The 26,020-nt window shown below is 43.0% G+C and overlaps 1 protein-coding gene across 2 annotated transcripts in view; it reads right to left on the bottom strand.

Moving 5' to 3' along the window:
- ISM1 (isthmin 1) overlaps window positions 1-25,796 on the bottom strand; it is a 64,528-nt gene extending 38,732 nt beyond the window's left edge. The window contains exons 1-2 of one of the 2 annotated variants that reach the window (XM_088479442.1): window positions 24,885-25,796; window positions 10,068-10,133 (exon numbers count right to left, since the gene is read on the bottom strand). In XM_088479442.1, the coding sequence (XP_088335568.1) occupies window positions 10,068-10,133; window positions 24,885-24,998 (180 nt within the window). In that variant the 5' untranslated portion in view covers window positions 24,999-25,796. The remainder of the gene's footprint in view (window positions 1-10,067; window positions 10,134-24,884) is intronic. The other variant, XM_088479443.1, reaches the window with a different exon arrangement.
- Between the last annotated feature and the right edge of the window lie 224 nt (window positions 25,797-26,020).

Genomic DNA, 26,020 nt, shown 5'->3' with positions numbered 1-26,020 from the left:
TGATCACCAGCATTCCCTTTGACATCAGGGTAAGAGGTGTACATCACTCTGACAATCACAGGGGGCGCCACTTATAATCTCTCTATAGTATAACTGAGTAGCAACACCTATTTTTTTCTGTTTGTTGTTCCGATCCTGGGAATCCCGGGTGCTCCAATAGACATACATTCTTTTTAAATTATTAAATACTCCCTGTGAAAGGTTTGTGGATGCCCAATACAGAATGGCCTTAAGGTCACCCGCAGCCGCATCTGTGCAGCCTTACAATATAAAACAAGTAAAGGCGCTTGCAGTAAATTGGTTCAGCAGCCTGGGATAAAACTACAGCTTATTATGAAACAAAAATAAGTGAAACAAAAATCTGTATATCCCCCTACAATCATAATTGCTCAGTTATCTGACCCTGTACAGAGACTTGAAAGCTGCGCTCCCATCTACGTTGATCAGCAACCCGATACACATCGGGGGACCATATTGCGCAATTGTCCAACCTTAATCTCAGTGGTTCAATTAATTTAATACTTGTAATCAGCGAAAGACACCAGTCACGTCAGCTGGCCTTCTACACTACAAGCTATAGCAAATAAACAGGACAAGAAAGCAGGAAGGGGCTGGGGACCACCTGTTGCCCATCACTGATCTACAGGTTACATTTTCTAACCTCCTGCCCTAACTGGAATCCCCGGGGGATGTTCCATGCAGCTGTTATTTCCCCCTGGGTTCCCTCTTCCTCTGTACAAAATAAATCCATTAGTGGGAGGACCAGTCATTTAGCCGCAATCACATCTTATATGATTGATGCTGCAGCATAAACGGCCACTTATCAGGACTTAAAAATCTTAAAAAGAAAATACAGGTTGAACCATGTCAATATATAGGCTATGGCAATTTAAAAGCTAACATTTTTGGGAAAAAAAAAATTATATATATATATTATATACACACACACACACACACACACACACACACACACACACACACACACACACACGTGTAACTATTTGATCTTTAAATATGCAAACAGTGCAATAGCAATCAGCAAAACACTTTGGGCCTAATTCAGAGGCGCTCGCTCTGAATCAGGGAGACTGCTTTATTTTTTTTACCCGGCCTCCTGGCCACTCGCTAAGCTGTGGGTGACCACCCACAGCTTTTGCGAGCGGCCAGGTGATGGTCACGATTATCGCGACCATCGGGCTTGCGACGAGACCCTCGTGCTAGGGTCTCGTCTGCCGCAAGCCCCAGTGAGCTTCCTGCTGAAAAAGAGCAGGAAGCTCACTACTGACATCACGAGTGATGTCAGTAGGGTTGCCCACAAACGGCAGGCGTTTCTTCAGGAACGCCTCCATTTGACCAGCCACCCCCCACCTCCGAGCTGTTGATCAACATTGACAGCCGCCCCGTTTGTAGCGAGCCCCGGAACGAGTGAATTTCTCACTCGCTCCAGGGCTCGCGTGCGCACTGCCCGGCCATCGACCCGCTTGCGAGAGGGTCTGAAGAAGGCCCTTTATACGCACAGTACTCACCATCATTAATTACACGCCTTTTACTAGTGTGTAAGGTGGTTATCGCACTAGAAACCCTTGTTCACAGTGCCACCATATACCCCATATTTGCCAACTCTCCCTGATTGCTGCTATTTCATGGAGTCTCCCTGACATAGCAGCAATCTCCAGCTCAGGTCGAACACCCCTAGAGCCGGCCCTGAGCAGAACAAATCTTGTTCTAGTCATATGGGTTTATTGCAGTTACAGACCATTGGTACAGTTTCATTCATGGCGTTGTCTGCAATGTAGTACCCTCCTATAACGCACATATGATAGCTGTGGACTAATAAAAGCAATTTAGGGGCAGAATCGAGGCTATTTAGGGTGCCATTGCCGGCATTCCTGCTGCACATTACAGGCATCGCATGCAATTCACCCAACTGAGCACCAAATACTAGTGAAAACACTAGTAACAAACATAGGATTTTTTTTTTTTAACCAACATTAAGAAGCAGCAAACAGTTGAAAGCAAAAAAAAAAAAAAAAAACACAAAAGAAACCTCTGAACAACCTCTTATTAGCCCCAAGGGTTAGGATAACGACACCCGTTGGTAAGTATACTAACCCTCCCCGCCGCAGCCTAAACCTAACCCTCCCAGTGCCTAACCCTAGCCCTCCCCTAACCCCATTCCTTACCATCAGGGTGCCGGGATTTAAACTACATCCCCATTAGGACATACCTATAACACTTTGGTTGCCGCAGTTAAATACAATTTTTCACCTATCAGCAATTAGTTGGTGCCTAGTGCAAGCCAGACAATAACAGAATGGCCCATTTGATTGCGGTGATTTAGTACAATAGTGTGATCAGCCCTTTTAGATTTTCTTCTACAGCACCAAAACACTTTACGTCTTAACAAATGATCAGACACATGCAGACCTATAGAAATGGTATAGTGGACCTTTTCCAAAAGAGCTTACAATCTAGACAAAATGTACTTATCAAGTGGCAACAGACTGTCCTTTTTCTTCCCTGCTCTTCTATACAGAGAGCATTTATCGTATTTACATTTAGCTTCTAATTTAAAACAGGCAGCTATCCAAATTCCTGTTTTCAGAGCCTGTGTAAGCATGAAACAATCCTCAGTAATATGGGAGCCATTATAGATGGCAAATATATAAAAAGGCAGTTATTTCACATGCGATTAACAGTATATGTACAATTCACGTTTTTTTACCTTGACCGATTTAAGCTAGCTTCGTAAAAATTATAGTAATACCAGCATTTGGTATTATTGCTGAAAAGCACATTTTACCACAAATAAAATGTAATGCCCGTTTAATAAATCTCCTTTGAGCATTTTATATTCTTACATATTTTTTAATAGTCTTCCAGCACCTGCACCTTCTATTGGCATAGAGCTGAAAATCTATTAATTGTAATAATTTAAACCACCTGGATCAGCAAAGAAACCCAAAACAGCATGTTCTTGGTACATCGGTTAGTTTAAGCAAAAGAAAAAAAAAAAAAAAAAGGGATCTGAAACACTTTCAGAGTTCAAAATTGATCATGTCCATGTTTTCTACATCTTGGGTTAAGTTTCTGAAGCAAGACAACGATTGATGTATAATCTATAGTGAAAAGTTTGCGACGACTTGTCCTCCACATCCTTACTTCAAGGAAAAACACAGTAAAAAGATTGAAGTGTTTTAGAATCACTTAACTATACTTCCCTACAGACTTATGACCTCATTTATCAATGGTGTTAATTTTGTTATCACTTGTTACTAATCTTAAATGGTGCTCCAACAATTCAGCTCCTGTCATTTTTGAAACACATGACAGTCAGTAACTGATAGGCTGGAGCACCATTTTAGATTAGCAACAAGTGTTAACAAGAACATAAAATATAAACGAGGACCTAGAATGTCCAAATAGTCCAGGGGGTAAAGTCAAATACAGGCGATGTGCCGCCAAACTTATACAGCAGCAACAATCGCCGATGTACAGACATCATTGAATCGCCCCCCAATAAGTGTATTGTTGCACAGCTGGAGAGACTATGGTGCGAATAGCACGGTCTCCTCCTCTGCACATGACTCTTGGACCTCCAAAATCGGGATCCCCCTGAGGGGAGAATCAAACAGTAGGCAAGTATAGCCTAAACCAGTGGTACTTAAACCCAACCCAACTGGTCATGTTTTGAGGATTTCTGTCTGTGAAAGCAGGTGGGATAATTACTGACCCAGCAAAATAAATTAACTCAACTGTGCATGATTAAAGAAATCTACAAAACATGGCCTGATGGGGGTACATGAAAGACCTGCCCTAAACTGAAATGGTTACTTGTGAACCATTGTTCCACGTAACCCCAATAGCCCATTGCAGCTCTGTTAAAATATACTGTATTATTTCACCACTCCATTACAGACAGCTGTAGAGCCTCCTACATCTGTAGGACAGTGTCCTGATGAGAAAAGATACAGCAGAAAATTTGGATTCTCTGAAGTGGTCAACTAAAAATTATCCACTTTTTTTTTTTTTTTAAAGAAATGCCTAAGAAATTACAGGGAATATGAGAACTTTTACACATCTAGCAAGTGGGTAGATGGACTAGGTTACAGGTGGGTCATGTTTGTGTATTGGGTAAACATCCTCCAACAACAGACCTGCCCTCATGATGGCATTTATATCAGTGGTTTACAAGCTTGGCCTTTAAAATGACCATGGTGCACAAAGAGGAGTTCATGTTCTGCACTCTTGATGGAAAGATTACTTAATGGTCTTGGAGAGTCAGATCAATAGGTGGTATGAATAGTGATGATGTTTATCATGCAGTCTAGGACAGGAAAATGTTCCAACTGATGCACTTCATATGGAAAAAGATTGTGACATCAGATCATACCACAAGAGAACTTCACAGATTGTGGCTATGGAGCGTTGGCTGGTTAGCCTTGTTTGGCAGAAACACATTTGCCATGAATTCAACATTACTTTGCAGTCCTACCGATTGTGCTCAGTCTTTTACATTGCCTACACACAACAAACACAACTGGCATAGCAAATCTAAATAAAATAAAAAGAAAAGAAAAGAAAAGGAAAGAAAAAGGGTTAAACGCCCTCAAGACAATTTAGGATGAAAGGTTTTCTGATCATTCAAGTCCAAACCCATGGACACATTTCATTCTTTCATTCAATTGCTGTTTGTCCAATGACTGCTGAGATTCTGTTAGAAATTAGAATAAATACTTATTGCCATGAAGCATTAGTGTATTCGGCATGTAAAATGTCTAATACAAGTCATATTTATGCTAACAACTAGATTCTGTACTATCAAATAAAAATGTAAATAACTCTTTACCGGGGAGCTCTGCTAGGTGTTTTGATCTTCTTGGACCCTATATGCAGGTTGTTTTCCATTGTCCAAGCACTTACTGAGATAAGCTGGAAATGGAACAGGAGGAGCAGTCAGACAGGCCAAGAACTGCAATGGATAAGACAGAGGAAAAGTCCATGAGTATTGACCGTAGTAGCCGGGGGTCAGAACCGTGGTGACCCGGGCAAGGTAGTAAATCATGAAGGTAGGTCAGAATTAGTTGGGTCAAGCACTGGGAAGCCAGAATGAAATAGAAAGAAGCAGGAACGTTGGAGATCAGGACCTAAAACTCTAGCAAGTCCTGATCTTAGCTGAGTGTTTAAAGAGGCTAAGCTATACAAATATGGTGTCAGCAGTGATACAATGGGTCACATGGCCAACAGTACAAATCCTGGCAACTGCTGCAACTATAGTGAAGAGCGGGAAGCCAGCTGTGCAGGATAAGGAACAGCAGGGCAGGACAATGGTCGAGAGAGCGGGGACCAGAGTCAACAACACACTTACGAGGGTAATTAAAGTAGTAGCGGATCAACTTTTAAAAAGGAGTTACATTTCATACACTAAGGCTAGGTACACATCAGAACAACGTACAATGGACGCAGTGATCGTTCCAAATCTCCTTCATCCCAGAACAAACACTATAGAGCGTAGACACTATGCAATACTCCAAATGACGGTACGATCGATCATGTCGGAGGAGTGTATCCGATTAATCTTTTCTATTGTACCCATTAGAGTCATCGGGTAGATCACTGGCAGCTCAGGTGATGTATTCAGAGAAAAGATTGGACCAATATATCTTGTGGACTTCCGGTTGGGCATACACACTGCACGATGTGCACCACACAGTTCACAACATCTTCCCATCTGACGTGCAGCACATCAGATGTGAAGATACGATGAACGATGCATGTGAATGCGCGATTGAGTGAACACACTATGCGATGTGAAAGGTATGCAATTCCAATTTGCCTCAAAATTACATATCATTTAATATATCGCCGAATGCGTACCCAGCCTTTGACGACATGCTTGTTGTAAAAATTATCAGTGCCTTGGTCACGTTTCAGAAAAAAAAACCCTGGAAAATTTTTAAATTCCATCCAACACAATTACTAAGTTTTTCAATATGGATACACAATATTGCCTTTAAAATGATCCAGAGGTAAAAGTTGGTCTCAGTTTAAAAGAAAAGAAAGGCAAAAAAAAAACAAAAAACAAAACCAAAACAGCCTTCCCATGGATCCATCTTCTTGACATTTATGCTTCGGGGTACACTCACCATTGTCGAAAAGATATTGCAATCTATGCCAATTACAGCCACTTTAGGGACAAGAATTAACTATTTCCCCAGTTAAAAAGCTATGGAACCAATTGCTTTTTAGTCTAACAGAAGTATAACGGATACTAGGCCATTACAAATAGAGTTCATATAATGGCTTTAGGAAAATGTAATTTTTATCAAATTCATCAAACCCTTTACAACCAGTTTTGAATTATTTTTTTTTGCTGGTAAATTTGAGCTAGAATCACAGGTTTCTACACCTAAATGGCTGGAGAGAACCTGTAGGTTTATCTCCAGATGTCAAACACAGACTATACTTACATCTCACTGACAGGGACAGCATTTACTAGGCTGATAAGAATTCACTAGAATTCCACTTGGAATAGAGAGACATTACTATCTTTCCATTCACTTGATCAAATCAAATTACCAAAAATGTAAAACTTATGGTTTGTCAAACTAGCCTGCAAGCTTTAGCGGCCAGATGTGCAGAGTTATCTTTGACTCAGGTCTCTGATCCTTGGATATTATCTACCCCAGATGGATTTTACATTATTCTTAATAAAGTAATTACTAAGCATTTGTCCCCAGCGGTATTCATTTGGATTTGAGAATACAACACTACAGTTCAGTGTAACAAAACAGCTCCTCTTAGGAAACATTTCTCATCCATTTATATTTTGCCCTGCTTACCAAACACTAGGGGTTGGATGATTTTACCATAAAATTCATCACACCACTGATGTCTCACTTTTGGCCCCAGCCAGCAGCCAGATGGTCCTTCTGTCTTCAGAAATGGAGCAGGTGGCTTTTACGAGAGGAACCATCAGGTGTGTGATATCCTATTAATTGTTGCTAGGTTATATCCTCCCATATGATCAAACAAGAGTTTATAGAAATATCTGACCTTTGCTTAAAAGGGAAAAGAATGCCGCCTAGCAACAGCACCCTCTGTTTATGGTGGGATTCTGAGAAGAGATGCGCGTGTCCGGGTCTCAGAGAACTGACAACATCCAGATTTAGGGGTAATGAGTCAAACAGAGTCAGAGATCACTTTGGAGTACAGAGACAGAGTTCCCGTTTGGATCTTCCCGCGGTTCGGAACTCTGGTTTCGGATTGCACGACAGGTCAAAATGACGTCATTTTAGCGTTTTTTTATTTATTTTTTTCAAATACTTTAATTAAAGCATCACATCAATTAGCAACAAATAATCGTAGTTCAATACAATAAAAAGGTATATGCAGGTGAACATATGTAAGCGTCCGCAAACCCATACAATAAAAAATATAAAATTACAGATTGTTACATACAAATAAAGTGGCAGTTCTCGTATGTCTATAGTCGGATATATCAAAGCCCAGCTGATATCTTGGGATATAGTCCACCTAGGACGGTTTATTTTTTTATTACATACAGATCCAAAACCAAAACCCAAAGAAGAAACAAAAAACAAACACAGGGGTCAGTGCACATCTCTAATTCTGAGGTTCACTACTAGAATAGCTTCTGGGATCACTTTTCAAACTGGTTTAACGCTATGCTTATGTCATAGGTCCAAGAAAGAAGCTCCTAACCGACCCAAGCCCTGACAATGTTAATAATATTCCTTCACTATAAAAAAGTCTATATTTCTCTTTAGAGGAGGAGTATAGTATTTAAAATTATTGTGTGGTAATTTCTAAAATGTTTAGTATTTATCTTATGTGTGGATACGTTATGTGCTCAGTCTAAATTTGTATCTCTGGCTCCCATGGTGACAAGTATCTGTGTAGGATCAAGTGGTGTGCACGCCTGCAACTCAATGACGCCATCTTCCTGTGCCGCCACCTGGTGGCCAGGACCCGGGGGAGCAATTAAACATGTGGTAATGGTGAAACTATATCAATTGGTGCACAAGGTCAGATGGTGAAACCCAGACATGTTCCAAGAACACCATCACATACCCCACTTCTCTATGCGAGCCAAATTACAAAGTGGATCTCAGTGGTTCATTCTTGGAGGCCTCCTCCAGCTGTTAAGCTCCATATAACAAATAAGCTTTGCAGGTTATAGAGTCCTTAAAAATCCTCTCAACATTATATAAACAAACAAAATAATTTGAAGACTCATACAGTGCATTCAGAAAGTATTCACAACGCTTCACTTTTTCCACATTTTGTTATGTTACAGCCTTATTCCAAAATGGAATAAATTCATTTTAGTCCTCAAAATTCTACACACAATACCCCATAATGACAACGTGTAAAAAGTTGAGATTTTTGCAAATTTAATTTATAACAAAAAACCCACTCCAAGAAATCACATGTAAATAAGTATACATGGTCTTTGCCATGAAGCTCAAAATTGAGCTCAGGTGCATCCTGTTTCCACTGATCATCCTTGAGATGTTCCTACAGCTTAATTGGAGTCCACCTGTGGTAAATTCAGTTGATTGGACATGATTTTGAAAGGCATACACCTGTCTATAGAAGGTCCCACAGTTCACAGTGCATGTCAGAGCACAAACCAAGCATGAAGTCCAAGGAATTGTCTGTAGACCGCTGAGACAGGATTGCCTTGAGGCACAAATCTGGAGAAGGGTACAGAAAAATATCTCCTCTGTGGAGAGGGGAGAACCTTCCAGAAGGACAACCATCTCTGCAGCAATCCACCAATCAGGCCTGTATATTAGAGTGGCCAGACAGAAGCCACCCCTTAGTAAAAAGCACATGGCAGCCCACCTGGAGTTTGCCAAAATGTACCTGAAGGACTCTCTATTCTGATGAGACAAAGATTGAACTCTTTGGCGTGAATGCCAGGTGTTATGTTTGGAGGAAACCAGGCACCGCTCATCCCCAGGCCAATACCATCCCTACAGTGAAGCATGGTGGTGGCAGGATCATGCTGTGGGAATGTTTTTCAGCGGCAGGAACTGGGAGACTAGTCAGGATAGAGGGAAGAAATGAATGCAGCAATGTACAGAGACATCCTGGATGAAAACCTGCTCCAGAGCGCTCTTGACCTCAGACTGGGGCGACTGTTCATCTTTCAGCAGGACACGACCCTAAGCACACAGCCAAATTATCAAAGGAGTGGCTTCAGGACAACTCTGAATGTCCTTGAGTGGCCCAGCCAGAACTCAGACTTGAATCCAATTGAACATCTCTGGAGAGATCTGAAAATTGCTGTGCGCCGACGCTTCCCATCCAACCTGATGGAGCTTGAGAGGTGCTGCAAAGAGGAATGGGCGAAACTGCCCAAAGATAGGTGTGCCAAGCTTGTGGCATCATATTCAAAAAGACTTGAAGCTGTAATTGCTGCCAAAGGTGCATCAACAAAAGTATTGAGCAAAGGCTGTGAATACTTATGTACATGTGATTTCTTTGAGATTTTTTGCAAATTTTAATAAAAAAAAACAACTAACTAACTTTTTACACATTGTCATAATGGGGTATTGTGTGTAGAATTTTGAGGACAAAAATGAATTTATTCCATTTTGGAATAAGGCTGTAACATAACAAAATGTGGAAAAAGTGAAGCGTTGTGAATACTTTCCAGATGCACTGTGAATTAATTGAAGTGGTAATATACAACATTACTTTTTTTTTTTATTTGGGGGGGGGGGAACTTAGACATTCCAGATAAGGTTGGTTCCCTCTTATATAGTGGCTGGAATTGGTAATTGACCTGAATACCTATTAGGGTATGAAAAATACCTCCATGTCTGGCAGAGCTGGTGGATTCACAGGTTTAAAAAGTCCCAAAATTCCAAGTAAATCTGGAGACCTGTGAATTAATTTACCACTCATTATTCATCTAAAGACCATCTAGATGAGACAGCCGCTGAGATCAGGTGGTAAGAATAACAAAATTAAATATAGGATGCTACCCATTTTTCAGCAAATACAGAATTCTTATCGATTTTTGTTTTTGTTACCTGATCTTCAACACCATGCATAGTTTGTAGCATGAAAGCCCTTGTACAATTTTCGGAGACCGGGTTCTGTATATATATAAAAAAAAAAAAAATGAAGACCGGGTACAGGGTGATCAGGGTCACATGCCAGCAAAACTTTTAGCACCTTATTATCAGTAAAAGAATGCCGAGGTTATCATGCATGTCTGTCTTATGCACACACACAAAAAATAAGGTAAGGTGTGGGGGAGGAGGAGATTGTAGAGCAAGCACAACCTGACCCAACTCAAACACTCATTAGCCTGTAATAATAGAAAATTACTCCAAATAGGATCTGAATTCCTACAGCCCCTAGAATGCAAGTTGTCCCACTTGAAATAATGTATACACACATACACGACTCAAGATGAATTTCTGGTACATAACATTAAATATTTGTAAAATAGATTCAATCCCACCTCAACACTAGCAAGTAAGGCTTCCAAATATAAACTGAAGTGCCAAAAGTCATGGGACAGAAGAATCGTGTAGGACCCCGTCCAGTTCTGCAAAGTGCAGCAACTCGACGTGGCATCAATTCCACAAGTGGGTGAAAGACCTCCGCAGAGATGTTGACCCATGCCATCTGGATAGCTTCCCACAGCTCCCTGATCTTTGTAAGTACTGGATCTTGGGTGCAAACTCAACTCAATTGGGTTCATGTCGGGCAAACTTGGTAGCCACACCATTTCTTAAACACTCCAGAATGCTTCTCGAACCAATTCTGGACAACTTGGGACCGATGACAAAGTGAATTATCCTGCTGGAATATTCCATCGTTGTGGGGACACATGAAGTTCTCGAAGGGCTGAAAATGGTCATCAAGCAATGTAACGTAGTGACTACCATTCAATTACTCGTTCAGGCGGACCAGAGGATCTAACTCATGCCACGTGAACACACCCCACACCATTATGGAACCACCACCAGCCTGCACCGTGCCTTGTTGACAACTGAAATACATGGACTCATGGGGTTTGTGCCACACCCAAACCGTACCCTCAGTCCGAAACCACTGGAACCATGACTCATGTTGCCAGTCCTCCAGGGTTCAATTAGCAATGTCACAAGCCAAGGTGAGGTGCTGTGTCCAGTGTCGTAGTGTTAACAGGGGCACTCAGGTGTGGTCTTCTGCTCCCTAAGCTATAGAACACTGCACTGACCTGTATAGGTACCTCCTGCATTGAAAGTGGATGTGATTTGAGCCACTGTTTGTCTGTTACCATGAACAATTCTGATCATTAAGCACCCGTTGTAAGCCACTTATGTCCACGGTGGTTGTTAATGCCTTCCATAAGGTATTTGACACCGTAGATCGAAAAAAGTTGAATGTCCACACAGCCTCGGAAATGGAACGTTCCATCCATTGGACAACCACCATCATCCTCCGTTCGAACTCAGATAATTCACGTCACCTTGCCATGAGCAGCATGTCCAGTGTTCAAACTGACTTACTAGAGGTCTCAGATCTGGGAAATTCCAAGACATCACAGTATGGCGATGCCACCTACCATTACATAGAGTTATCCCATGATTTTTGGCCCTACATTGTAATTAACTCCACTATACTGCAGAGAATTAAATCCAGAGGGGTGAAGTCTGGATATGATGAAACGCGTTGGGTTATGCAGTTAGCCTTCTTTACAGAACCTCTTGGAAATCATGATGTACACTAAATATAATGTATATGGCATACAACCCCACTTTTCATAATACGCTACACTAGGTTTTGTGTTTCTACTCATTTCAACTGGATTTATTAGTGATGAAAGGTCTATTATGCATATGAACACACAGATAAGCCCTTATTTTATTCTGCCACAAATCCACCTATATTGTGCATATTTATTCACAAGTTTAAAAATTATATATATATATATATATATATATATATATATATATATATATATATATACACACACACATACACATACACATACACACATACATACATACATATACACACACACACACACACACACATCTAAACAGAGCATTTATGGTGCCAGTTGTGCCACTTGCAGAATGGATTACTCTTGGCTTGATCACACTGGCATATACAATTTGAATTAACTTTGGATCTATTTTGGGGGTGACAACCCTTACAAACCAACATTACAACCTGAATCTTCACCCTGAACCGTTACATTTTATTGATTGTAAAGACACGCAAGAGCTTTAGCTCTATAATTCCAGAGCGTCCTGTGATGGGATAAGGAATAGAGGTTGTTTTTTTTTAATAAATGTAATTCAACAGAGATGACACATTGCGATCATTCTTGGTACATACCCGTAAAATAGTGATGAAACGAAATGGCAGGACATAATGAAATATCAACAGACCTGCTATATTCATTATTGGGTGTAGAAAGAAGGATCTGCATTGTGATCTCAAATATCACACACCACGGCACATGCTACCTCAGAAGAAATCCGCTTCAATGCTGCACAGATGTTCACTTAAATTGTCAGGGGAAAATCAATGATCTTTTCAACAGAAGGATTTTGTTCGGAGATGGTCAGTGGTTCTCTCTTTAGAAGTGCCATCATTTCTTTATCACTTTTCCAGCTGTGTGTCTCTTCCTTTCTAATTTATCAGAAGGAAAAGTCAAGTTTAAAGCTACTGGCAAAATCTCTTAAGGAATGTAATTTATGTTCCCAGACTGTGTCTGGTCTTAAATAATGCAGAATACATTTGAAATTCCAAATGTAATGGATGTTGGTATTCTCATCGATTAGTATTTAGACCATTCCATTAACGGAGAGCCCTTTGACATGCCTCCCAACTTTCCTGATTTTAGTGACACAGTCCCCATTTTCAGGGGACCATCATTTGATCAGGACACTTGTCACGAACTTCTGTAGGTTGGGAGGTATGTAGAAACCGCAAACTGTCGATTGTGATGCAGCCATGTCCTTATCCCGAATTGCCATTGGCTTATTTTGGGAGGTATAACATAAAGGCCTGTTTGTTTGTTTTTTGTTTGTATTCAGAAATGCAGGTTTTAAATGGTGTCTTTTTGCCGTCTATCAAAAGAACAAACCAGGGCTTGACAAATTATGGTGCATACACACAATCAGATTTTTCCTTCAGATATGAACGATAACGATTTTAAAATCGTTCAGTCGTTCATATCTGAAGGAAAATCGTTCATATCTGACATGCCTGAACGATGGATGACCAACGATGCGCGTTCCCGTTTGTCAGATAACGATATCTGACATCTGATGGGTTTGCAGTCAGACTTGGACGATTCCATTCATTTTAATGCAGTCAAAAATCGTTCAATCGTTCAAATCGTTCAGTCGTTCATCTGACAAATCTGACAAGTCTGACAAATCTGACCGTGTGTACGCTCCATTATTCTAAATTCTAGGAGCCAGAATGAAAGTGTAGGAGCCAGACCACCGTCCCAATATAATATAAATAAATTTTCCCCAAACCAATAAGGACATGTAATTATTGTACTAATTAAGCTAATTAGAAGCTTCCAATTATCCTAATTATTCATTAGGAGAGTGTCCAAGGGGTTCTGAATCAAGACTTGACATTTTTAATGCAAAATAAGGATTTTCCCTGATTGGTATTAATATACGGTATGTGAATGTATTAATATTCATGTTTATCTATTAAAATATAAAGGATGCCAGTGTTAGCCTTCTCACCCACTTCCCTATTCCAGCAATATGCAGCCTCCTCTCCCCCCATGCCAGCTACCTCGCCCCCTCCCCTTATTTATGCCAGCCTCAGCCTCCTCCTTTCCCTTCATGCCAGCCTCCTCACCCACTTCTATATTCCAGCAGTATGCAGCCTTCTCTCCCTTCATGCTAGCCTCCACTCCCCTATACCAGCCTCATCACCCAGTCCTAATTCCTGCAGCCTCCTCCTCTCCCGATACCAGCCTCCACATTCACTCCCCTTATGCCAGCATCAGCCTCATCACGAACTTCCCTATTCCAGCAATATGCAGCCTCCTCCTCTCCCTTCGTGCCAGCCTCCACACCCACTCCACTATGCGTGCCTCAGCCTCCTCACCCAGGGCCCTCATTCCTAAAGCCTCTTCTCCCCTCATGCCAGCCTCTACACCAACTTCCCTATTCAAGTCTCAGCATACTCATTCACACCCCTGTTCCAGCAGAATCCCCGCTCTCCCCTAATCTGCCAGTCAGCCTTCTCATACACTCCTTGGCTCATGGCAGCCTTTGCCACCTCACAAACTCCCCACAGCAGCCAGACTCCTCTCCCCAGACTCCAGTCTCCAAGTCCTCTCCTCCCTCTGCGGGCTTCTCTCCCCACTCTCCTTGCTTGGCACCTCACCTCAATCTGGTCTCCGGTCAGGTGTTGGCACCTATTTCTCTCAGGCCTGTCAGGCACAGTGTCCTCCTGGTGATGTGGCTTTCTGGGCGTCTTTGCCCGTGGGGGCTGCATGGTTGGGCGTCTGGACCGTGATGCTCCTCATAGTGACCGCGTCTACCTCCCTCCCTCCTGTCTGTCCCGGTGGCTGCATGCCAGTTGCTGCTGCTGGGCTCCTGTACACTGCACAATGTCATGTGCATGCACAGAGCCAATCAAAGATCACCTGCTGTAGGCGGAACTTGGCTAATCAATCATAGCTGCATAGACTGACAATATATAGTAAAAAATTATATATTCTTCGCTAGGGCTGACGAGGATCTGCTTCTTCCAATCATGGATTATCTGGTCGCCAGGTAGCAAAATCTGTTCGCCATGGCAACCTGGCCCCTGGAATTTGTCGAACCTTGGAATAAACTATAGACTGGTCCACTTCTCCACTCTTCACTGCTTGACACATCAACCTCCCAATTACTCAAGAATCAAACTGAAATTGTCTGATCAATTATAGGGCATGCTGGAAAAAGCAACTGGTAGATGGCCACATTAAGGGGCCTATTCATCATCACTTAATTAATTTTACAAAAGCATGTGAGAATGCACATTTTCACCTGCAATTGTAAAAATGTAGTTGTCGGGCCATTCATTAACAGGGTAAAGCAGGAGATATCACATATCTCCTATTAACCTTGCTCCTGCGGAATGGCCCACTGTCCCCATACACTAGTATGGGGACGGAATTCATTAAGCTCCGAAAATATAATATATTCGGATCTTGATTGCGAGAGCATTCGCCATCTTTTGATGGTGAGTGCTCCAGCTACCCGCTCCTTCCCTATGGAAAAGAGTCCCGGGTTGCGCCCGTCCGGTTCCTTCCGCCGGGGCACATGTGCGCATGAGTGACCTGTAGGAAAGGAGCAGCGAAGCTGAACAGAACCCCGATAATGAACATCATGAATAGACCCATAAGAGTCCCCAGTGTGAGCCAAATGGTGACAGCAAAGCACCAAACAGCCCGATCTCAACCAATTTAGCCACCCAACAGTAGCCCGGAGTAGCAGGATGGGCTCATGTCTGGCTAGTTGTAGATATCGACAACAGTGCAATGCTAAATTCAGCCAAATTAGAATGGGCTTTGTATTTTAAGGTTGTGTCATATGGAACAATAGACTCAAATCTTGTGTTCCTCATAAGGATATGTGTTCACTGGATTAAACACCAAACCATAATATGTACCCACATTTTCACATCCCCCCCCCCAAAAGGCAGAGACCAGGATAAGGACAATGATGGCTCCAATTAAAATATACGTGGATTAAGTCATTATTTTCCTTTTGCTTAAATGCTACTGTACTTGTGATAGAGCAGAGAAAAACCCAGCATTGTAAATAGGAGGTTCTTGAGCCACATAATGCCAAGAGTTACCTGTTCAGCTGCTCTTTTATTCTAGATCTCATCCTATGAAATCTTTTCCAGGCTGACAGAGGGTATGCGCAGTGGCACACATGCAAAGCCACACTCTAAACCTTCCTAGTCTTTTTGTCAGATGCAGGTTTCATTAATTATGTACACGTTACTGAAAAGGCAGGAATCCCTTATTACTAGCAGAATCACCATGGTTTTATTTTATCTTTAGCCTTTTTTGTCTCTAAAGGATACACGCCAGTCTAACGCATCACCCTTGTCTAGGCACACACCATAAACGGTTTACATCATTTGAGAAAATATTCTTATGTCCTCTTCCAGGTCCTGACACTGATGATGCACAGGTGTATATTCACCTATACGTCATACTTGCCAACTCTCCCTCATTGTCAGGGAGACTCCCTGAAATAGCAGCAATCTCCCTGTCTCCCTGAAGAGTCCAATCTCCCTCATTTCACCTTACCCCCATTATGACACTGTTATATAAAAGAAAAAAACAGAGATATATGCATTTATATGGGATCATTAGTATAATTTCCCTGCATTTGTTATAAGGCACAATGATCCCTATGGTTACATGTATTTTCTGAGAAGTATCAGTGTGTTTTCATCAACAAGTAGATCTTACTAACTGCTTTGGGGCTCATTTACATGTGGATGTAAATCAATTTTATTACACGCCTCTCAGATGTAGCAGTACACGCCCACTTTACCGCTGCGCTCATAGGTTCTGCTTTCACAATCTCCCTGAAATGCTTTTCCAAAAGTAGGCAAGTATGCTATACGTAGGGCCAAAATCATCACTTGATGTGGTTAGCTCTGCAATGGCAGCATGTTATTATTATCATCATCGTTTATTTATATGGCACCACAAGTGTTCCGCAGCGCCTTACAAAGTACATAATCAAAAAAGTGACTTACAGCACAATGTAGGACGAGGACATGGATACATTGGTGGCCATAACTCCCAAATAAGCAGCAGAGCATAAGCAACCAAGTGTTAGGTGTCCTAATGGGGAGTAAGTAGATGAAAATAAAGTAAGGAGAAGCACAAGAGGGTAGAGTGCCCTGCTCGGAAGAACTTACATTATCTTCGTAGATTTACACATGACCTGTACCATGAGTAAACGATTCTGGCCTGCAGGAGCCACGTAATACAGTAATTGTGAGTTCCTGCTTATCAGTGTTAAGACTTCCCATTCACTCCCCCGTTCCATCTCTTCAGTCTTAGGGGGTTGTAATTGAAGGTTGCGTTCTGGACTGTATTAGTGCGCATGCACAATGTTAAATCAAGCAAAACACAGTAATAACCTGAGGTAGTGCTCAATCTGCATGAGCCCCCCCTCAGGTGTCAAGACCACTAGTGAACAAACAGCACTATTTGTAATTCCACTCGGTCAACAGGCTGGTTACATAGTACATTCCGCTTCACTTCTTGATGGCATCTGAATCTTTCAACCTTTATAAACTGTATTGCTGGTAATTTTCCATCAGACTGGTAAGCTAAGGTACCATGTGACCCCCATATGTGGAGCACCCAAGTTAATGGACTATGATCAGGTAAAACGGGAAAAAGAAAAAAAAAATCCCTCTAGGTGTGCGGTCAGTATGTGTAGTGATCATTATTCGGACGCCTATACAGAACCAATCAATGACTGCAGCTATTAGTATACATGATGAAGTACATCAAGTACGAAACGTGTTAGAAATTACCAGCGCCACAGAATGTATACCCTCAATACTGACACCATCCGGTCTTCCCCGTTGTGCAGTACAGAGACCAGAAATATCAGCATGCAATAGAGAACATGGCGCTACAGAAGAACTGGAAGGAAACGATAGGGCAAGTTTACGGTAAGGAGGCTTTCCAGCCATAAATGACCTATTCCTGCACTCACCCGCCTTCTTAGAGGCACAGGAAATACTGGAAGAGAGCTAGAACATTATCGCTAATCAGGAACTAATTTTATTGCTGTAATGCTATTTTCATCGTTTTATTGATTTACAGCTTGTTGACACAAGCTAACATGTGATTGCTACAGTTAGCACAAACCGCATTCATTTTGACAACAGTTTTGTTAAAACCCTAATATGAGCTGCTCTAGGGCATGTCTTGAATAGAATATATACAATCCCTGGATAAAACTGCATTCACAAGAGTGTCCCAAAATATGAAACCGTCATTTTTATCCATCTACTACACACAAACCACCTTAACATGCTGAACAAATAAAAGTGGTGTCATACAGTACATTATGGCTCAAATGTAATAGGCTGTGAGTAGCATGATTTTGGCGATTTAGGGCCTCATTTATAAACAAGTTTGATAGAACTCGTTGCGTATAACGATGGTGCTCCAGCCACTCAGCTACCAACTGTCCTTTGTTTGAAAAATGATACCATTTATCATACGCAACAAGTTTAATCACTCGTTGTGAATGATAAAACTCATTGATAAATGAAGCCCTTAGCCGGTATATTTAGCGGTCAATCATATTAATCAAGTGATTTCTCTTGCGGCACGAGTAAGAGTAGTTATATGCCGCACTTACGGTACTTCCAGAGTTGCGGATTTTTGTTTGCAGCCCAATAAAGCTACGTACAAAACTCTGCAAGTCCGGGGCACAGGGCCGGATTAAGTCATGTGGGGGCCTCAGGGCAAATAAGTTGTGGGGCCCTTGTCCCCCTCCAATACAGCCACAGTGCCTCCTCCCCCTAATTGACACTGACAGACCCTGTGTCTCTTCGGCACACTGCGTCTACCTCCCCAGCGCCTAGCCCCCACACTTACCTTATTTGTTTTTCGGATGCTCACTGCAGCACAGCACAGCTCCTCGGATGCCTGCTCTTACAATGCGTGTAGCGCTGCGTGACGTCATGCACATTGCACCGATGAAACAAAAACAAACAAAACACTTTATTGCACCGGCCACTGGTATCTCCACTTCAATGAAGTTACTGAGCGCCGCGGATCCCCGGACTGTCCCCTTACAGGTATCTGCCTGCACCCTGCTGATCATGCAGCAGTGCAGGCAGCAGTCCACCTGTGCCCCTAGTCCCTGCGTCACCAGCCGGGTATGTGTGTGTGGGCCCCGGGACGACCGCCCCTGTCGCCTGTCGCCCCCCCCTTAATCCGGCCCTGCCAGGGCGAGACTGGGGTGAGAATTACGGTGCTCTTGCTATGCCACTGTAATGGCAACTAGCGACCTTTGTGGCCAATAGGAGTGACCCCTTAAAAACGGCAATACATTGAAAGTCAAACCAACTTGTTTTTGCCTTTTAAAATTACCACTTTAAATCTTGGGGTTTAATTGCCGGAATCACGCCAGTTCTTGCAACCACAAACTAGATTACGTTTTTATCTATTTAAAAATAGTGCAAACTCGTGAAATGAAAGGTCATATTCAGCAGTTTGAAACTGACGCAGAATAGATTACAGCCAGTAAAGATTTTAACATCCACAAAATTTAAGAGGATGAAATGAGACCCCTACAGAACCCCCTCCCCTCCCTCCTGACACACACAAAAAAACTGCTGCATCTGTCCATAGTGGAATATTGCGTATAGTGGATTAAATTCTGAAATTGCACTTTAATTCCAATGTATTATATGAACAGACTAAAATGTTACGCTTCACTTTAGTATATATTAATTACCTGAAAATTAATCAAGTTAATATTGTTCTAGATATTTCAATTCAGAAATACAGCTGCTTCAACAAAAATAATTTACTTGAAAGGACTTCAGGAGATAGAATTACAATATTGGAGCTTTCAAATCCTGTTACATTGAGGAGGATAATCTAAACCATTTGGTACTAAAAAGGAGCCTGTTAACAGGCAAGAGATTCAGGAATGTCACGTGATTTTAGAACAGTTAGACATGAGAGCTCCTTATACTGTATGTTACAGTCATTAATGGAAAACAATTCTAATATTCACGCTAACCTAGGCGCTCAATAGGCTAAATGGGATATAGATAGATGGATATATCCATCTATCTTTTTTTTCTCTGTGGCCTTACTCACTTGTACAAAGTTTAAAACCATTAGACCCAAGGTGAATGGGACGGCTGACGTACTTTTTTTGTTAAAATATTCAAAAGGTACAGACTGTACACTTTCAGGGGGTCCCCTACAAACGTGTTTCCACTTAACCCTAATTCATGAAGTATACGCAAAACTGCTACATTGCTGTGTCTGGATATATAAAATATCAACCCAATATGTAGCTGTGTATTATAAACTCCCAAAATAGAGCGATTGCGTATTAATCTGACTTTCCGCACCAAGGTGCCCTCCATTCTAATAACTTTATTTTGTAGTGTTTACATTAAGAGATATATATATATATATACACACACACACACACACACACAATATATATTTTTTATAATATAAAAGGGTGAATATGGAAATTGACTTTCAAAGACGGAATAAAAAGATTTAGGGCCATATCCAATTGCCGGCGAAAAGCAGAGATCAGCGAAAAGTTTTCGCCGGTGACGTAATTTCGCCAGGCGGGAACTTTTCCCTGTATTAAATTACAAAGACTTTGCTGGTGCGAAAAGTCTGCACCTTGAAACCAGCGAAAAGATTCACCTGTGAATGGAGGCGGAAAAAAGTGCATGGGGTTTGGGGTGCAAAGTTGCGGGAACACCCCTGCAGCCTTGTGACAGTCCCCCAAAAGGTAAACTGCGTCAAAAAAAGTTTAAAAAATATTTTCAACACCCTAAAAAAAGTACTTTCGTTTTTTTAGGATTGCAGGTGTTTGCTGAAGGTATTATAGCGATATTTAACCATGTTTGCACCCATTGTCATGTACCCCAAATTTGCTGGGACTACTTATTTTTGCCAAAAAAAAAAAAAAAACTGCTAAATGCTATTCAAAGATGCTAAATAGCACCAATTGAGAGCATTTAAGCACCCCAAATACCTCCAGCAGGGCTATTCGGAGGTATCCATAGTGATCCCCCATGTCAGTGTATCTTTTGGGGGGTGTCAGGCTGATTTCCCCAAATCTGACAGGACTTTTCACCAATTTCAGTTTCACTGGGACACGTTTTCGCGTCCTTTAGAATAGGGCGAATCGCGCTGACGAGTGAGATACTTTTCTGGAGGCAAAACTAGCAATGACAGTGAAAACTCCGGCATGCGAAAAGTCCGGGTCTTTTCTCCGGCAACTGAACACGGGCCTTTATCTTTCTTTATTCCAGGTAAAGCAGATTTGCTCGAAATGTAAAAGTGCAGCGATTTTACTAACAAGACATGGCTTGTAGAAGCATTACCTTTTACATTTCAGTCATAAACACGATTAGAAGCGCAGAGTTTCAGTCCTGGTGCTTTGTAAATAAACTCCTTTGGAAATAGGTTAGGGTTGGAATGGGGAATCAGTATGATTTACCGCCGGACCCATGCCCGGCGGTTGGAATCCCGACAGCGGCATCCCGGCAGAGGAGGAAATCCCGGTCGTCAAAGGTAAGTATATACTAACCTATTTCTACCCCCTAACCCTTCCTTAAGGGTGCCTAACCTTCCTCCCCAGTGCCTAAACCTAACCCCCCCTTCCCCGCCGCCTAAACCCAAGTCCCCCGGGGGAGTGCCTAATCTTAAGTCCCCCCTGGGGGTGCCCAACGCTTGCCCCCCCTTCCCCTAGCCTAAACCTAACCTCCCGAGGTAACCCTAAGTCCCCCCCGGGAACCCTAAACCTAACCGTCCCTCCCCCCCTTGGCTATCCGCGTTCAGCGTCCCTTCGATCAGGATGCCGGGCGTCGTGCTTCCGGCGTATGTCTAATGACAGGCGTCGGCATATCGATGCCTGTCTTTAGACCCTTGCTGGGATATGACAGTCGGGAAGCCGGCTGTCGAGATTAGGTCCGCCGGCTTCCCGACTGCATACCTTGGAATGGATACGTGCATAACTCACCCTGGGTAGCAGGGTTCAGCAGGAGTCAGGAACACAACTTCCTCACCAAACTTCAGTCACTGCTACCACACTGGTTAACATAAGGAGGAGCATACTGACAGCAGGAGGTACGAGGTACTGAGCAACTTCACACCAGAAATGTCTAGCACCTGGCATAACGGTCCTCCAGCCCATGTATCCCTTGATTTTACCATGTGCACTAGACAGTAGATATCAGATGGTTATTTTACAGTAAGCATCCACCGTGAGACGCCTCCTAACACCAGTCAGATGAGCAGCTGCAGTGACAGGAGGAAGATCAAAGGCGGATTGCAGCAATGGTACCTGGCCAGTGGCCATCAAGTCCGTTTTAGGCCCCATTTATTTGTTTTTGGCTATATTTTTCTTGTACTCCAGCTTTCGCTCATTTAAGCCAACTTCTGCCAGGTGATTCCCCAGATGTTTAACAGCGGCTATTCTTGTGAGCAGATAAGCCTCAACCCAGATATGAAACAGAGCTGGTATTAAAAATCTGAGATATCTAGCAAAGAAAAAAAAAAAAATGTACATTTCTGCTTTATCTATAGCACTGACCAGAGTGGGAAGACTTTGGCATGGGTTGGTAAGCTAAACATATTGAGACACAAACAGGGGAGCAGCAGTGGTAGCCCAGGGTGGCATCAGTGCTAAAACTGAGTGTCCTCTGCAGGCCATGCCCCCTGAGCCCATGCCATCAATACCCAGAGCAACCTCAGGATGCTCAGGGGGGTTTGTAAGGGCAGCAGTGTATATGGCTAAAGCGTCCTTAGAATGCTCCAGGCAGCACTGCAGCAGATATTCTGGCTGCACTGGGCTATTCTAGGCACCCTGCTAGCCAGATGCAGGAAGCGTGTGGCAGCAGCAGTGTCACCCACAGAAGTCTGTGCAGCAGCACTGCTCGCACACCCCTATTATTATAGCATTACAGCAAGGAATGGATTTAAGCTGCCTTAGACCCACTCCCACTAATTATAACTGAAATGCAGAACAGTTATGAAGTTTGGTTCAGCTTGCATTGCATAATGCTCTAGATACACTAGTAGCAGCTCCTAGCACCCTCTTTTTCAACTTCCTTGTTACAATTGCTTCAATGTGGCTATTTCCATAACAGAATAACAGACTGAGCACTGGAATAGTACTGGGTTAAAGTTAATCACTACTAAAGGGTATATCCCTACAGAGCATATTAAAATTCTCAGTCTGTCTGGAATATGTCAGAAGTTTTTTTTTTTTTCTTTTTAAATCAAAGCTGCACCCCCATCTCTATACTGCAAGGGCATCACCCCAGTCATCTCACGCACACGTCAAACTGATAGGACTACAATTGGACTGACAGGCAGCAGAAATAGTTTGGCTGACTGAATTGCACTTTAAGCAGTAGTTCGAAAATTCATAGGGTTACATTTACAGATGTTTCTTTGTAAGTTAGAGGCTCTATTTTAGTATTCTCTTTGCACCATATTTACCAACGGTCCTGTGACATTTCCCACTCCCTGACCCAACCCCTGGAACACGTGTTGCAATTTGACATCATATTTGTGCAAGTATTACGGGGCACTGCTACAGCATACAGCAGTGATAGACAACCTGATACACTTCAGGGGCTACACTGGGCAGCCCTCTAACCTTTAAAAGGGCCAGACATTAGTCTTAAACTAGATACGAATTTGAAGTAATACATTTAAATGAAAGAGTCACCCATCTGTAATAACATAGCAGCAGGCATTTTAAATAAGTGTTACAAGCTATATCGAAAATACAACAAAGCAGAAAGCTTAGAGGGCCGCATGATGCCCTAGGGTCACCTGATGCCCATCGCTGGCATACACAGGTAAACTGTTTTCTGGACAGGGCAGAGAGAGGCTGCCATGTAAGTGTCCCCTCTCTAGCAGTTGCTCAGCGAGACAGATTTGCAGCACTTGTGTCTGCACCACAGACCTTCCCTGAGATGTTCGGTTTATAAAGTCTCCTTTTGATGCAATGTATTTATTACCAGTTATTTATATAGCGCACACATATTCCGCAGCGCTTGACAGAGTGTATTTGTCCATTCACATTATTCCCTGCCCCACTGGAGCTTTACAATCTACATTCCCTGCCACAGGTACAGTACTCGCACATACTTACGCGCTGGGGTTAATTTTTGCTTGGATCCAATTAACCTACCAGTATATTTTTGGGGGTGTGGGAGGAATCCAAAGTACCCTGAGGAAACCCACACAAGCACAGGGAGAATATACAAACTCCACACAGTTAGGGCCGTAGTGGGAATCGAACCCAAGACCTCAGTGCTGTGAGGCAGCAATGCTAACCAATTTAAAACATCTAACAGTGCTCTAGTTTTCCCATTTAGGAACTCATATAAAACGTTCTCAATCCAGCAGGAGTGTTCCTATAACACACACCTGGCTTTGATGACCAGATGTTTGGATTTTGCTGGGATGCAGGGTATAAATCCTATGCCTAATCTTTCTCTGTTGAGAAGAGAGTTTACCATCTCATCATTTTGCTGCACTATAAAGGAAAGTAGGAAGCATATGGCAGCACTTTCTGAAGTGACAGACGCTAGATTTCTTTCTAAACTACTGCCAAGTCTCCATTAAATAAATAGGGATTCTGCTACCAATATTTAGAAGCAGCTCAGGCAGTCTACAACTGTGCAGGGGATGGTGAACTAGAATACAAATCATTTCTTCCTGCCATTCAGATATGGAACGCGAAATTCCGTGGCAATCAAGTCCTATATGGGTGAAGTATATACCCTTGCTCATTTAAAGTGTGTAGCTGACAAGACAGTTTTATTTAATTCAATATTTTAGGACGTGCAGCTGCTGTTGCACTACAAGTCACAGCAAGGATACGTGTTCCAATATTGAGATGATAGAAAACAAACTAAAACACACAGAAACAGCTCTATACCCACTGTGTACTTTGGCATAAACACACACACACATGGGTTAGCAATTCCAAAACTGAATTAGTATGAAGGGCATCTGTAAATATGCAGATGGATGGATAGTATACAGGGCATACAGTGCTTAGCTTCCCCACAGTCCCCAAGTCAGAATAGCCTCTCACCTGATACTGGCTAGCATTGGCATGACTGGCAGGGCTGCCTCTGAGCACGGTAATGTGCAGGGTTAGCAGCAGAAGACCCAACAGCAGGAGAAGCTCAGCTGCCAGCCGCACCATCCTCTTGATGCGCCCAGCTTTCAGTGCCCGCTCACTGGGGCCAGCTGCAGTCCCGCTCTCCGGATCCAGGGGTCCCGGCTGGGTGGAGGAGCCACCGCCACCACAGCACTTCGGAGCCACTGCGGGACACGGAAGGAACAAAAGCCCCAGGGAAAGCTAAAGGGGAGGGGGCGGTTGAGGGTCTCCCCAGGCTGGGGGTGGAGGCAGTTTCGCAGCGGGCAGGACTTCCTTCTGCCAGCTGAGAGCCAGCGTTAACATGGGCTGCGTAATTACGCAACAGTGCCCGGTCCAAGCGCGAACAGGTGATAGGTGCGCAAAAAGTTCCTGTGCGCCAGATCCAGGCGGAGGGCGCAGGATACCGGGACGGTGGGAGTTCTCACTGCCCCATGCACCGTATGTACAGAGGGGGTGTATATGGTATATAAAGGGGGCTATTGCTCCAGGTGCAGTCTGACATGCAGGAGTCAGGGGGAAGCTCCTCGGCTATTTATCATCTCTCATTAGTCCTCTTACTCCGGATCCCTCAGGCTCAGCGCTCCTGTAGCAGTTGCTGGAAGCTCCAATTGGTGTGCTGTCTCCATTCCCCACCGCAGGGCTCCAAGACGTCTCATACCTGGCCCATCTAGTGATAAGTCTGCAACTTTCCGGATCCCCCGCTGTAGTTACTGTAACACTGTTTCCGCTGCTGGGACAACAGCCTTGTATTCACTACTCCTGGGCTGCAGATACCCTATCTGTCTGTGTGCACTGTACAGGCGCCCAGCGTGTCAAATGTGCTTTATAGTGCAGTCCAAGTGGTTGTTGTTGGTGCGTGTGTTACCCCTCCCCCTGTCATTACACTACCCTCCCACCCCCACTCTCCCCTTTCTCCCCCCCGTGGAGTGTGCGCCAGCTCAGCCAGGGATAATTTACAAACAATCTTCCTCACTCGCCACAGGGGGATGCAGCTATCCAACATCTACCAGCAGCAGCCCAGCATATAAATGCCTTCCCAGGACTGCACAGCTAACTTGGGGGTCGCC

Source organism: Taudactylus pleione, unplaced genomic scaffold (assembly GCF_031769625.1).
Source record: "Taudactylus pleione unplaced genomic scaffold, aTauple2 ptg000235l, whole genome shotgun sequence".
Taxonomy (NCBI): domain Eukaryota; kingdom Metazoa; phylum Chordata; class Amphibia; order Anura; family Myobatrachidae; genus Taudactylus; species Taudactylus pleione.
The sequence above is the reverse complement of the archived record's forward strand: the minus strand, read 5'-3'. Positions and strand labels throughout refer to the sequence as shown.